This window comes from Lindgomyces ingoldianus, assembly GCF_010093535.1.
Source record: "Lindgomyces ingoldianus strain ATCC 200398 unplaced genomic scaffold BDR25scaffold_86, whole genome shotgun sequence".
Classification (NCBI taxonomy): Eukaryota; Fungi; Ascomycota; class Dothideomycetes; order Pleosporales; family Lindgomycetaceae; genus Lindgomyces; species Lindgomyces ingoldianus.
The window spans coordinates 32118-45293 of record NW_022985247.1 but is presented as its reverse complement, the minus strand read 5'-3'; the positions used below and the strand labels follow the sequence as shown (position 1 = coordinate 45293).

General features: G+C 47.5%; 5 protein-coding genes across 5 annotated transcripts; 3 read left to right on the top strand and 2 right to left on the bottom strand.

Annotated features, from left to right (window-relative positions):
- Nucleotides 1–368: 368 nt before the first annotated feature.
- Nucleotides 369–1575, top strand: BDR25DRAFT_127596 (uncharacterized protein). The gene has a single exon (XM_033683784.1). It carries the CDS (start codon nt 453–455, stop codon nt 1296–1298), a length of 846 nt encoding a protein of 281 aa, XP_033539424.1. The 5' UTR covers nt 369–452; the 3' UTR covers nt 1299–1575.
- BDR25DRAFT_299239 (60S ribosomal protein L13) lies at nt 1314–2575 on the bottom strand. The gene is made up of 6 exons (XM_033689124.1): nt 2549–2575; nt 2419–2484; nt 2338–2368; nt 2163–2271; nt 2060–2110; nt 1314–2009 (listed from the first exon to the last, which is right to left on the bottom strand). Exons 2-6 carry the CDS (start codon nt 2469–2471, stop codon nt 1606–1608), a joined length of 648 nt encoding a protein of 215 aa, XP_033539423.1. The 5' UTR covers nt 2472–2484; nt 2549–2575; the 3' UTR covers nt 1314–1605.
- Nucleotides 2576–2774: 199 nt separating this feature from the next.
- Nucleotides 2775–4905, bottom strand: BDR25DRAFT_308233 (uncharacterized protein). Its single transcript, XM_033690998.1, has one exon. It carries the CDS (start codon nt 4529–4531, stop codon nt 2978–2980), a length of 1554 nt encoding a protein of 517 aa, XP_033539422.1. The 5' UTR covers nt 4532–4905; the 3' UTR covers nt 2775–2977.
- A 194-nt stretch (nt 4906–5099) lies between these two features.
- BDR25DRAFT_274313 (L domain-like protein) lies at nt 5100–8701 on the top strand. The gene is made up of 2 exons (XM_033687398.1): nt 5100–7037; nt 7094–8701. Exons 1-2 carry the CDS (start codon nt 5205–5207, stop codon nt 8516–8518), a joined length of 3258 nt encoding a protein of 1085 aa, XP_033539421.1. The 5' UTR covers nt 5100–5204; the 3' UTR covers nt 8519–8701.
- Nucleotides 8702–9553: 852 nt separating this feature from the next.
- BDR25DRAFT_387070 (Aldo/keto reductase) lies at nt 9554–10863 on the top strand (the record flags this gene model as incomplete). Its single annotated transcript, XM_033698042.1, has 3 exons — nt 9554–9747; nt 9801–10317; nt 10372–10863. The coding sequence occupies exons 1-3, from the start codon at nt 9659–9661 to the stop codon at nt 10861–10863; spliced, it is 1098 nt and encodes a 365-aa protein (XP_033539420.1). The 5' UTR covers nt 9554–9658.
- Nucleotides 10864–13176: the final 2313 nt, after the last annotated feature.

Here is a 13176-nt window from a genome sequence, read left to right as displayed (position 1 = left end):
AAACTATAACTAGCGCTTTAATTAATTATTATTAAATAATAGAGAATACCCTGTTAAGCATGTAGTACTAATTTTAGTAGTAGGGTTAACTGAGGTTCTGCCGAGCCCGCTCGGGCTAAGTGTAAATACTGTTTTGCAAATGGCTGCAATTGGCATTGCCAAGAATTCAGAGAATATGGCAACCTAAGTGTTCTCGCAATATTTCTGTTCTTCCTACTATTCCGCTTTCATTTCTTTACAGCAACTGAATTGCCTGGATTTCATGCCCTCTCTTGCGATTCTTGATCCCGACTAGAAACAAGCAACAAGCCCACTGGATATGATTCCTTCTGTTTAGCATGGAACGTTAAACTTTGTTTCGAGTAACTTTCACTTCACCTACTACTGTATTTCATGCCTTTTGTGTGTTCATCCTCTCAAACCCGCTAAATTCAATTCACCAACCAAACATCATGGCCTCCAACAGCGCCTCAATCTCTATCCGCACCTATATCGCCTTCCTCCCGCACCCCCTCCCCCAAGACACCCCAATCCCCTACACCCCCTCCCTCCACATTACCAACCCCCTCAACATCCCCTTACCCTCAGAGCCAACCTCTACCCTCGTTCTTACAACTCCCCGCTCCACCTATCTCGACATTCGCATTCTCAAACCCCTCACACCCACCGACAACGAACCACTCCCAACCCGCGGCGGCCCAACCTACCGCCTCGACTGGGCCTTTGCCGGCACATCTGCCAGCCGGCTGATATCTAGCCGCGAATCTGACGGCGTCAAGCATTCAACCTGGCACCATTGGCTCGACAACCACTACCCCATCGGAAGTCCTGAGATCCCTCTTGATGAAGGGGATATGTATCCCGTATCCCCAACTCTAACACTCGAATTTGGAACCATGTATAACCTGCCCACGAACTCCCTCCAGAACTACGAGGAAATGTGGAAGGATTTACCGGTTTTGGCTACCTACCCCGAGACGGTGAAATGGGCGATGGTGATGAAACTTGATGAGCCGGCGTATGGGGTGAGAGGGATGGTTGTTCGGCTCGGGCAATATGTGCAAGGGATGTTGAAGAGAGGGGAAGAGGTTACGGTTGAGCGGTGGGAGTTTGTAGAGACGAAAGATGGGGAAGGGAAGGTGGTGGATGGGGAGTGGACGAGAGTGGTGAGATTGGGGGATTTGATGGTTCCATGCGTAGCGGCATTTGAGCCAGAGAATGTGGAGTTGGGGACCTTGGTTACGTATGAACATTACGCGTGGGTTGTGGATGAGTTGGAGAGTTGGAGGGCAGAATAGGGGAGTAGGTACGGAATGGCATTGGAACTAGATATACCATTCTAGAGGCCAGGAAACACCAGCTCTAGAGTGATCACAGCATATGAAGCTACGAGGGACACCGGTTATGAAAACTTCATATCATTGGGGCGAATGGCGGCTTGCATTGTGCATAACTAGATATCATTGACACATTGTCATTGCTTGCAGAGACCTATACATTCCATTGACGCCGTCCATGCATAAGTTCCCGTGGCCAAACCGTGACCATCATTTTAGTGCCTACCTCGACGTATCTTAAGCACTCCGAACCAACACAATTAGTAATTTATTTTTTCTTGGTCTGCTCCTCCTCAGCCTTGGCCTTGGCTCTCTTCTCACGAACACCGATAAGACGAGCCTCAGAGCGCGCGTCACGGAGCTTCCTGTAAGCATTCTCATCACCCTTGTAGTTGCCAATCGGGCCCTCCTCGAACTCGACGACATTCTTTATGGGAAGGACCGAGGTTGTGGATACAACGGTGTTTTCGCCTTTCTTGGCAGCCTTGACCTCTGCAGCGGAAGCGTCACCCTTAGTCACCTTGCCATTGCGGCGAGGGAAGAGGATGAGGCGCTTCTTGTACGCTTGGAGACGCTCCACGTTGGCCTTGAGGCTTTCCTCGGAAAGGTTCTGACGTCGAGGGTCGATGGCGATACCAATAGTGGGCGCGAGCTTGCGGGGGATACCAGCGGCTTCATTTGTGTCAGTGGGTGCAGTGGAGTTGTGAGTTTGGTGGGCTTACTCTTTAACTCAGCGAGGGTGAAACCACGGCCTGGGCGAACACGGCGGTTGTCTGTTGGGAAGTTAGCGTAATGGCCTAACATCACTTTTTGTTGTATACTCACACTTAATCGACGAGCATCGGACGACAGGCCGCAGCCTGTCGACAGGACGAGGAGCGACTTTGGCAGCTTTAGCAACGCGAGCGTTCCTACGACGAGTCTTGCGACCAGGCTGTTGCGGTCGTTAACTTCTGGACAACAGGCGCCACTACTCTCATGACATTGAGAGGGGAATTACCTGGTCAAAGTGCACTCGCACTCGGCGCTGCCTATTAATTGTCAGGCCTGAATCGCAAGTGTTTGCTGAGGGGTTCCATACCAGTCTTTGTGGAAGTGATTCTTCTGAATCTGCTGGTTGTGTTTGATCGCCATCGTCGCGGTTTACCTGGAAACCCCAATTAGCTCAAGCAATGAGGGGGATTGTTGAATCCAAGCCGTGGCAGACGAACCTTTTCGATGGTGGACCTAGAGGTTAGTATTGTTGCATAAGGGTGCGAATGTGCGGTGTCGATTTTCAACCTCGCTAAGCGGGTCGGATAAGGGATTGACCGAGATCACATGATAGCCGCAACCCAAATTTGACCTCACCCCAGTATCTCGACTTCTCAGGCATCACACTTAAAGGATCAAGATTCCATGCCTATGTGGATTTATTTACTATCCTATAATTCTCGTCTCATACGATGCGTAATGATATTGCCAACATGCTCTAATCAATCCCTGCAACATCCAGCGACCAGCGACTAAGGCGAATATTACAATTTTGGGGACGAAGCCAACCAAATGTAGTGCACATGCACTGAAAAACCGAAGTTAAATGAAACCCCAAATCCGTCCAAGATCGTCAGTCGTTAATTACAAGGAAACATTTTTAACACTCAATCCCGCAAAAGACCTCCTATTCCCAAACCCACCGCCTGATCCAGCCGCCCTCGTTTAGTTGGGCTGCCATGATGGTCGCCCGACTGTAACCTCCTCTTTTCAAATTCACCAGGTCGACTTGCGGCAGACTTCTTCACCTGTCCGAAGATTTTGCTTTGTATCAAGCGGTCTGACGTTTGGGATGACGGTGTCGACATTTGCTTAGGTGCTGCTCTCCGAAGCATGCTTGTGGCCATTTGGCTAGCCTGCGATTCAGGCACCTCATCCTCTTCTCTATCAGTAAAAGCCTCTTCATCAGCTACGCTTGATGCTGTAATGGTAGAATTACTGCTTTCTCGGCGGATATGAGCTGCCTTCTGCTGGTAGTGTGCAGGTGGTGCAGATTGAGGAATGTTAATAGCGGAGAAAGTTGGAGGAGTACATGGAAGATCGTGGTGAAGGTGAGCAGTTCGACGGTTTGGAGTCTGGGGAAGAGAGGACATTGAATGTGTGCCTCTGCTGTGCCCCAGACGCGACTTGGGCACATGAGACCTCGTCGGGGTTGAAGGGGCAGTGGCGGTTTCCTGACTGAGCATCTTGTCTGCCAAAAGAAGCGCATCGAAGTTGTTGTGTCCGCGAGTGTTTTCAGTAGACAAGGGAGGGGGACCTCGGTTCACGCGATGCCGTGGGGTAGCTTGCTGAGGTGTACCAAGCATAGAACGAGGTGACCCTTGTTCGTTCATTTGTTCAAAATACGGAAGCAGAGGAGCAATGTGGTCTCTGTTCTTTCGAATCCGAGTCTTGAGTCGGTCGTTTTCCTCCATGAGGCTCGCCAGCTCTCCTTCCCTGTGTTCAGTTAGGCGCTTTTGCTGGTCGATCATGTCTCGAAGCCCTTCATTCTCGTCCTGAAGCAACTGACACCGTCGATTCAACTCTGACATGAGAATTGCATTTGCAGGGTTGATGGGCACTTCTTGGAAGCTCTGAGCAGGCGAAGACAAAGTGTTGCGACGCTTCTCCTCGGCTTGCTGCAGGACGTCTATCTCACGCTGTGCCATGGCAAGCTCAACCGCCATACGGCTTGCGGATTCCCGGCTCTCCATCACTGCCATGCTATACTGCAACTTGTAATGGGCTGCGGAAAGGCGAGTATCTCGCAACGTAGAAGTGAGCTCATTGACCATAGACCGCAGCTCGTCTGCAGAAGCATTGTTGACTTGATCTGGGGAATAGAGAACTGCTGTTGAGTCGGCCAGGTTGGAAGGTTGATTGGAGAGCTTAGTAGTTGGAGGAGGCGATGTGAGCTGTGGTGTCGGCGGGGTAGGCGTGCGTACTGCAGCACGAGTATTTGGCACTTGAGAAGAAGGTGGCGGCGTCATAGATGAAGTTGTTGGAGGTGCGGGAGAGGTAAACTTGGCCGGATCGGGGGAGAGGGCCATCGGCATGTTTGAAGGTACGGGAGAGCCAGACCTAGAGGCTGAACGAAGCTTGGGTGTGGTCGGTCGAGAGAGTTCCGTGGAAGGCATGAGCGAGTCTTGGGATGCCTGGGATAAAGGTACGTGGGAATCCATTTTGCCTCGGTGCTGCAGGTGGCCCAAGCCTTGAGCGACACGTCAGAAACGCAGCCGAGTCGCGACGCGGGAACAATATGTTTCGTTGTCTCCCTTCCGTGGCCGAATTGCGGCGTAGGGCGGCGGATTCTAGTGAGGCTTGGTGGACCCTGGGGAGGTCAGACGCGAAGTTGCAGGTATACAAGTGGTCGAGGACGCGGGAGAGCGAAAACTGCGAAGCGGGGCGCGTCGATGCGCGCTGTCGCCGGGCCGATCGCAAGGACGATAGGACCAATTCCGCGACAAACTCGATCGGATTGCTGTGAGGATATCGACGTGGCGCGAAAGTGTCTCTGGGGTAGGGTTGCGATGCGTGGTGAATGGAGAGGTTGCGCGCGGAGGCTGGGGACAGTGATGGGGTTGGCCTGGGAGCGGCCGCCGAGCAGGCACGAACCGCCCCTAAGCCTAGCTGAGGCGTCGCGGATTTGAAACCGCAGCGCTAGCGTGTAAACATCTGCTGCACCCGGCAACGGCGAAGAACGCCCAGACACGCCCGTGCTCCCTGTGCTGGCCCTCGACGCAAATTATTCTCAGGCCTCGCTGGTTGGACATGGCATTCTCTGCGCATTTCTTCTGAGACACCCCCCTTGGCATTATCTGCTGTCTGTGTTATTTACGGGCACTGGCATCTACGATGGATCCTCCATCTAGCCTTCCTGTCCGAACGTCGGGGATCCCTCGACCTCCGTCTCGTCTCCCAGTGCTGCGGTCCTCTGCAAGTCAATCGCAGCTCCGGCCAGCGTCGTCGGCGGAGCAATTGCGTAAGAAGTCATCTTTTGTATCCCTCTCGAAGCCCGCGCCGGCCCCCGCGGCGCTTCAGAAGAAGCCATCGAGTACATCCCTTGCTCCCGCAATGCTACAGAAGAAACCGTCGAGAGCGTCTCTTGCTCACACGACTACGCCCTCAACTACCGCGTCGAATACGAGCTTGACGCGAGCATCCCTGACGTCAGCGAAGAGGCGTACGACTACTGTCCCGAACAACATACAAGCCCGCACCTCGAACAACGATGCGACCGTCTTCAAGAAACCCATTGGCCGAGCCCCCTCCGGGCAGACCCGAGTCAAGCCTGCAGCTACTCCATCGGCCTCCAGTGTGGGTTACCAGCAGGATGAACTGGGAGACCTAGAAGGTTTCCGATCTGCCTCCCGAGCATCGTCTCGCGCAGGATATCGAGACAATGAGCCCGAGCAGGCGGTCGAGAGCGATAACGAACCGGTAAAACCACCACGGAAAGCGAGGCCGTCCTTGTCAGATCGTACTATCGAAAGCCTATCACAGCTCCCATCGTCTCCAGCGGGTAAGGGAAGGAGGAGGTCGAGCTTCTTCTCCGCAGACAACTCAATGCCTCCCCCAGCGCGCCCTGCTTCCGCTCTGGGAAACAACCGACGGCCTATGACGAGTGATGGCACTCCTCAATCGAGACTAGCAACACCAGGGAAGGCTGGTGGTCTGTCGCCGCGAGGGTCTATGACAGCTCCAGGTAAGAGGAGCGTCAGTGCCGCTTTACTCCACAACCTAGCTTCGACCCCGAGCAAAACCCCCCCGATTGGCCGACCATCCTCGCATCTTAGGAAACAACCCCTTTCTCAGATGCAGAACGTACAGACCACCCCAAAGCCTAGACCACTGTCGAACAGCAAAACAATGACCGCGAGGACACCGAAGGCACGCCCGTCTCTAACTGCAGCATTTGGGAAGGCCATATCCCCACCGGCATCTGTTGTTCCACTTACGCCATCTCCGGGCAGGGAAAACTACGTTGATAGGAGCCCGGAGTCAAGCCGCAAGGTTTCCAATTCATCCGCTGCCCTTCGAGAGCAGATAGCAAAAGCAAAAGCAGCTCGACGTTCCGGGGCTTCCAAGCAGACACCAGAAATGCCAGGGAGATCATCCAGTTCTTCTAGTGCCTTACGGGAACAGATTGCGAAGGCAAAAGAAGCTGCTCGGCGTGCCAATGCCTCCCGGCAGTTTGGAACAAGCACGCCCCCTAGAGAAGTACCGGCTGTGACGGAGAACGAATACGGGATTGAACCAGATCCTGCTGAAATATCGCAGTTCGACTTTGGTTTAGATGACCCATTCAATCAGCATCCGAAGGGTGCCAAGGCTCTCATCCGAAAACGGATCGATTCTGCCCGTGTAGAAGGACGACTCAACCTTGCTGCTATGGGCTTAAGCAAGATTCCTGATGATGTTCTGGACCTGTACAAGTATGATCCGAGCGACGACAACGAAATTGCCTGGGGCGAGATTGTTGATCTCACTAGCATCATTGCCGCAGACAATGAGCTTACAGTACTCCCAGAGGGACTATTTCCAGACATTGATGTCGAAACGGTAGCTGATGATAGCGATGTTGGGTCTCAATTTGGTGGAATTCAAACCCTCGATCTTCATGGCAATATTCTTCAGCATTTACCCGTTGGCTTGAGGCGTCTCTCTCAGCTCTCCAAGTTGAATCTGGTAAGAAGATGAAATCGTACGTAAAGAGCGATCTGAGAGGCTAATTCATGATGTAGTCTAGGAATAAGTTACCCATGGAGGCCTTGGACATCATTTCACAAATCACTTCCTTACGTGAGCTCAAACTTGCTGATAATGCCATTATGGGCCCATTGCCGGCAAGCCTCCGAAATCTTAACCAGCTAGAAGTCCTTGAATTACAAAACAACAAGCTCACCGAATTGCCCTCCGAAATCCGAGAGCTCGCCCATCTACGGTCGCTAAATGTTTCCGACAACCAATTGCGGCAGCTGCCAACAGAGCTCTTTACCTCAGTCCCCATCATCGAGCTCATAGCATCGAAGAACGTCTTCAGTGGCTCATTCTTTGATGTCGACACTGTGCCCCATCTGCAGACACTTCAGATCAGGAACAATTCGATATCTTCTCTCTGCGAAAATGGAACAGTGCTTCTACCTGCTCTCAAGACTCTCGATATCACGGCTAACCGATTGTCTGCTCTGCCGGACATCTCATCTTGGACGAGCCTCACAACCCTCCTTGTTGGTGAGAACAAGTTGACAACACTTCCAGAAGGCTTCTTGTCATTGCAGAAGCTTCGCACGGCAGATTTTACTGCGAATGATTTGATAAAGCTCGATGAGCGGATTGCTTGGATGGATGGCTTGGAGAATTTGACAGTAACTGCGAACCCAATTCGCGATAGGAAGTTCCTTACCATGAATACTGAAGATATTAAGCGTGATCTTCAATCTCGATTAGATCCTAGCGATATTGACGCCCCAGGTGCTGATACCAAAACCGCAGAATTATCAAAAGCAGTTGGCTCTGATAGCGATTGGACGTTGAAACCATCTGGTACCCTTGACCTATCATTCAAGAACTTAACAGTGGTTGACGAGGAATTAATGGCATCCTTCGCCGAATCGAACGATATTCGCCAACTACACCTTCAACAGAATTACTTGGTGGCTATTCCCCCAGTCCTGTCCCAGATCAATCTTCTCACGGTACTTGACTTGTCGAAGAACGGTATCACAAAACCTCTCACGGAAACACTTCAGCTACCCAAGTTGCGAGAACTTCGTTTGATGGGAAACAAACTTCGGACACTCAACCATCTCATGGAATTCCTCTCGGCACCATATCTTCAACATCTTGATGTTTCTAACAACCACATTTCCGGTCCTCTTCCGATCCTTCGAGAAGCCTTCCCGGGCCTTCTTCTTCTCATGGCTTCTGATAATGTCATTTCTGAGGTTTCAGCAGAATCGTTGGACGGGCTCAAGATTGTCAACCTCAGTAACAACGAAATCTCTCGTCTTGAGCCTCGCATCGGACTTTTGGCAGGCACTTTGACCGGCTTAGACGTGGAAGGGAACAAGTTTCGGGTTCCTAGTTACACCATTCTAAAAAAGGGGACAGATGCCGTATTGAAATGGCTCAGGGATAAGATCCCATCTCCTATAGAGGAGTTGTAAAGTCTCTATTCTTCCTTTGTATAACATCTTTTGAATGACTTTGTCCGAAGATTGATTTGGATTGCGCCGGTGTTAGGACGTGTTTTCTTAGGTTGGCTGCCTAGTATGAAGATACCGATTCTCTGTGTTCTCGTTGTTAGGGAGCGCCTAGGGGCTTAGGATTCGGTGGCAGGCGATTACGGCTAGCTCTCCCTAGGTTGGCATGTTGTTGGTTGGATACAATCAATTATAATGACTTAATTATGCATCTGTTCTTCAAACATTCAGGAAGCAAACCTTATGCTTCGTTGTATCCACAAAAACAAAGCGCGACCCGACCCAATGAACTCGTCTGTGTGCTCGAATTGCACGAGTTTCTACTTCACAGGCAATAATGGACTGCGGGTTGCACTTTTCTGTTGTTACTTCCTGGTCTTTCTTGATATTGCATTCTCTTTCTCTCAATTTCCTGTTAATTGCTTTGAATTGCAATTGATGGTAAACGAGATCCTGAATATCCTATTGATGGCCCATGTTCACTATTAAGTTACCGACCGTGGTCCTAATCCCGAAGCCCAGGCTTATGTAATGACGTGTCTGTCCCAAATTAGACTAGCGCTATTCCTCGGACGAAACCCAGAGACAGTCCGCTAGCACCATCGAGTGACGCACCAAATGGAATGTGAGCTCGAGATTTCGTCCATACACAATATTAACGCCGCTATCCCCGTGAGACTGAATCGCACCGTTCAGAGACAGAAGTTTGTCCTCGCTGTTTACAGAATTCCCTCCTCCGTCATATGTCCGCTCTTCATTGGCAAGAGCGCTTCATCTGTGGTTTTGGATAGTGAGTCATCTGCCAATTGTAGCATAAAACTGAATAGGGATGGTGATAGATGGCTTTTCTGGTTTTACCAAGGTCCGTTGGAATTTGTGCGGTTGGCCCGATCGCCTTTGAATGAGGTTAAGATGCATAGTATGGAGGGCTTGGACATAAAGGTGAAGAGAAGTACTGAGGATAGGTAGTATCAATATCGATATATCTAGCATAAAGTCGTTGCCTCTCTAGAATATTCAACATTTATTTCGATTTTTTAACTCCTACTTCGCACAGCCTTAAATCGCCGTGTCTATTCAAAACCACAACCCTCAGAAACCACAATGGCCCAAAAATCGATCCAAGAGCATATAAAGGAGGTATTTGGCACTGAGGCGAAGGAGAGCTCCGAGCCAAAAATGAGCTACAACCGGTAAATGAGTCTGCTCTCTGGCAGTCTTCCAATCCTAACAACTCCTCATCCAGCCTCGGAAAATCTGGCCTCAAGGTTTCCAAAGTCATTCTCGGTGCCATGGGCTATGGCGACCCCAAGTTCGAGACCTGGATTATGGACGAAGAAAAATCTCTCCCATTGCTGGAGCATGCGTACAAGCGTGGCATCAACACCTGGGACACCGCCGACTTCTATTCCATGGGAAGGTCTGAGGAGATTATCGGAAAGGCTATTAAGAAGTATAACATTCCGCGCGAGAATTTGGTGATTCTTACGAAGTGCTATTTTGGCCTTGATGCGAAGGTTATGGAAGCCGGGCATATTAATGTCCCAATGGCCATGACCAATGATGGCTATATGGTTAATCGAGTTGGGTTGAGTCGAAAGCATATTCTCGACGCAGTTGATGCCAGTTTTGCTAGACTGGGCACCTACATCGACGTTTACCAGATCCATCGTTTGGATCGTGATGTCCCTCCTGAGGAGATCATGAAGGCTCTCAACGATGTCGTCGAGAGCGGCAAGGTCCGATATCTTGGGGCCAGTTCAGTAAGAACCCAACATTTGCCTCTAGGCCGCAGAGAAACATTTAACAAGTAATAGATGGCAGCCTGGGAGTTCCAAATGCTGAACAACATCGCTGAGAATAAGGGCTGGCACAAGTTCATTAGCATGCAAAACTACTACAACCTCATTTCTCGTGAAGAAGAGCGCGAAATGCACCCCTACTGCGAGCACGCTGGAATAGGCCTTATCCCTTGGTCGCCTCTTGCTCGCGGTATCCTCACCCGTCCTTGGAAGGCCGAAGCTGATTCCATTCGCGCGCAATCTGATCGATTCGCGGCACTGTTAAGTAGCGAGGATGACAAGGTCGTCGTCAACCGTTTGGAAGAGGTGGCGAAGAAATTGGGTGTGAGCATGGCTGTTGTGGCGATTTCTTGGAGCTTGAGAAAGGGTGTTAATCCGATCTTGGGCTTGCAAAGTATTGCTAGGATTGATGAGGCTGTGGATATGGTGAATTTCAAACTGAGTGATGAGGATATGAAGGCCTTAGAGGAAGTGTACAAGGCTAAGCCTCCTGCTCCCGTGTACTGAGCGCCTCTGAGTGTAAGGCCGAGATGGTCCTTACGCGCGACGGGTATATATACTATTCTGTACGCAGAATCAACTGTTGGTTGACTATTCGCACCTTTTTGGTTGTATTGGCGCAGTGGTACAGAGCTCCGTCCTTACACTGAGAGGTCACAAGAAGATAGTGAGCTGTCGAATCCACTCTCAATTCTGTAAAGTGTATCCTTTACGCCTTTAAGTCTTCCATTCTATTATTATTCCATTTCCCCAAGATTCAGGCCGCCCTTGTTTCTCCACATATTGCACTTTAGAACCTAGCGTCGAACAGTGACAGGATATTTAGGAACATAAAGTCACGTCCCACTGACAAACTCTTTTTTAGTGAGATGTTATCAGATAGAGCCTACTGTGAGGGCACTGTATACAGGAAGCATGAAGCACAGAAGAGGGTACAGGATAGTATTAATAGACGAATTGTTGAGGAGACTCAGGGGTTCAGGAGAGGATATATATGTATATATGTACTAGGGCACGTGACAAGACGTTATGTGCCTAAGGCTAGGCTAAGCGCTCTCTAGGGAGAGTCTAAGGCATGTCTAAGTTAACTATAACATAGCCCCTCTTCTTCTACAGGTTGTCCTTAATTCTATAATTAAATAGGTAGGATATTATAATAACTTAGACAAGCTCTTAACAGACCTATAGTAAGAACTATATAAGTTATACCTAAGTAGTACATATTCTTAGTAACTAAGCTTTAGTAAAAGAAAACTATAACGTACTTTATAGGCAAGTTGCTTACACACCTAAGTTACTTACTTTTACTAAAACTCTACTAACTGTAACGGCGCAGGCAAGACAATGGGTCCGAATGCGGTGGGAATCCACTCAGAGGCATATGGGAGTGCGTGGGGACTCTGAACCTGGGAATGCCATTAACACCTGTAGGCCTTGTACAAAAGGATATTAGAAAACTACTAAGCTAGCTACAGAGGCAAAGTGCAACTAAATACATAAGGGAATAAAGGTAACTGTAAAGAACTAGGTTAAGTTATAGTTAGGGCTAATACAGGGACCCTTTAGATAGGGTCTAAGCAACCTAAGATAGAACAATTTATAAAATTATTACACTACCCCCCCTTTTATAGGCTAATAGTCTTTATCTATAGTGTGTAGAAAATATTTAAAACTAATTTAAAACTAATTTAAATAAGATATAATAAGTACAACTATCTTAACTAAAATTTTCTATTACTAAGAAATAGACTAAAAACTTAATACTAATATAATACCTTTGTTATAATGTTTTTGTTTAGTAGTAACTAGCAGTGTAGTTATTATTAATATAGTAAATTTATTATTTATAGTAACAAGTGTTTGCTTACTTTACTTATATAGTTTAGTTAATATTATTAGTTTCTTTTTTAGCTATTATCTAAATCTCTACTTTATAAGTATTATTATGCACTTAACATTTTATAGCTTAGTCTACTAACTAATTATAGTATTAAAAAAATTTACTATGCTGCTTTGCCTCTCTTCTAGAGCCTCTTTAGAGGCGTTTTAAGTTATCTACTTTTAAGCTGCCTATGCTCTTACCTACAGCCTTTAAGTTAAGTTTTCTTATTAGTTTTTTAAATTAAAGAAGTGTAAATATTACACTTTATATAAATATAGTTTAATACTACTAGAGTATAGTTTACTAACACGCGTGTAAGTTCTTTTATATTATAAAAAAAATTTTAGTCCTTTAAAGCTATCTTAAGCTATAGGCAGTAGCCTAAAATATAAAAAGTAAAAAAAATAAAAAGAGAGACTTTTAAGCTATTTTAAAGTTTACTTAAAACTTAGCATAAGTAGTATAAGTTATAAAGAGCTAAAAAGCTAAGCTTTCTATAGCTAGTGTTTAGGTAGCCTTATTCTACTAAAACACTAAGCTGCTTTGTTAAGTTTTAGCCTTAAAGGCTTTAGTGTCTAACCTTTAGGTAAACATTATAGCGCTTTTAAGCAGCTAAGAATAAAGTAAAGGGAGTTTAAAAGAAGTCTAAAAGGGAAAGAGAAGAGGAGAGAGAAAAGAAAGAAAGGTAGAGAAGGAAGAAGAAAGTCTAAAGGTGTCTAACAGCTTACTATTAAACTTCCCTAGCACTATGTCTGTAGAATTATAATACTATTATGTATAACTATAAATTAACTTTTTACTTTTATACTTTATTATTTACTAAGTAATCTATGCCTTTTATACTAGCTTTAAAAGCCTTAATTTACTTATATAAGGCCTTTAAAAGTTCTAGCTAATTTAAATGCTTATTATAAAAAGCCTTTAGTTTATAAAGAGAA

Excerpts from the sequence above, each read along its gene's own strand:
- BDR25DRAFT_299239 (XM_033689124.1), bottom strand. The coding sequence starts at position 2,471 with ATGGCGATCAAACACAACCAGCAGATTCAGAAGAATCACTTCCACAAA. Across the intron at positions 2,111-2,162 it reads CCGATGCTCGTCGATTAAGT|ACAACCGCCGTGTTCGCCCA; the intron begins GTGAGTATACAA and ends ACTTCCCAACAG. Across the intron at positions 2,010-2,059 it reads CACCCTCGCTGAGTTAAAGA|CCGCTGGTATCCCCCGCAAG; the intron begins GTAAGCCCACCA and ends ACACAAATGAAG.
- BDR25DRAFT_127596 (XM_033683784.1), top strand. The coding sequence starts at position 453 with ATGGCCTCCAACAGCGCCTCAATCTCTATCCGCACCTATATCGCCTTC.
- BDR25DRAFT_274313 (XM_033687398.1), top strand. The coding sequence starts at position 5,205 with ATGGATCCTCCATCTAGCCTTCCTGTCCGAACGTCGGGGATCCCTCGA. Across the intron at positions 7,038-7,093 it reads AGCTCTCCAAGTTGAATCTG|TCTAGGAATAAGTTACCCAT; the intron begins GTAAGAAGATGA and ends TTCATGATGTAG.
- BDR25DRAFT_308233 (XM_033690998.1), bottom strand. The coding sequence starts at position 4,531 with ATGGATTCCCACGTACCTTTATCCCAGGCATCCCAAGACTCGCTCATG.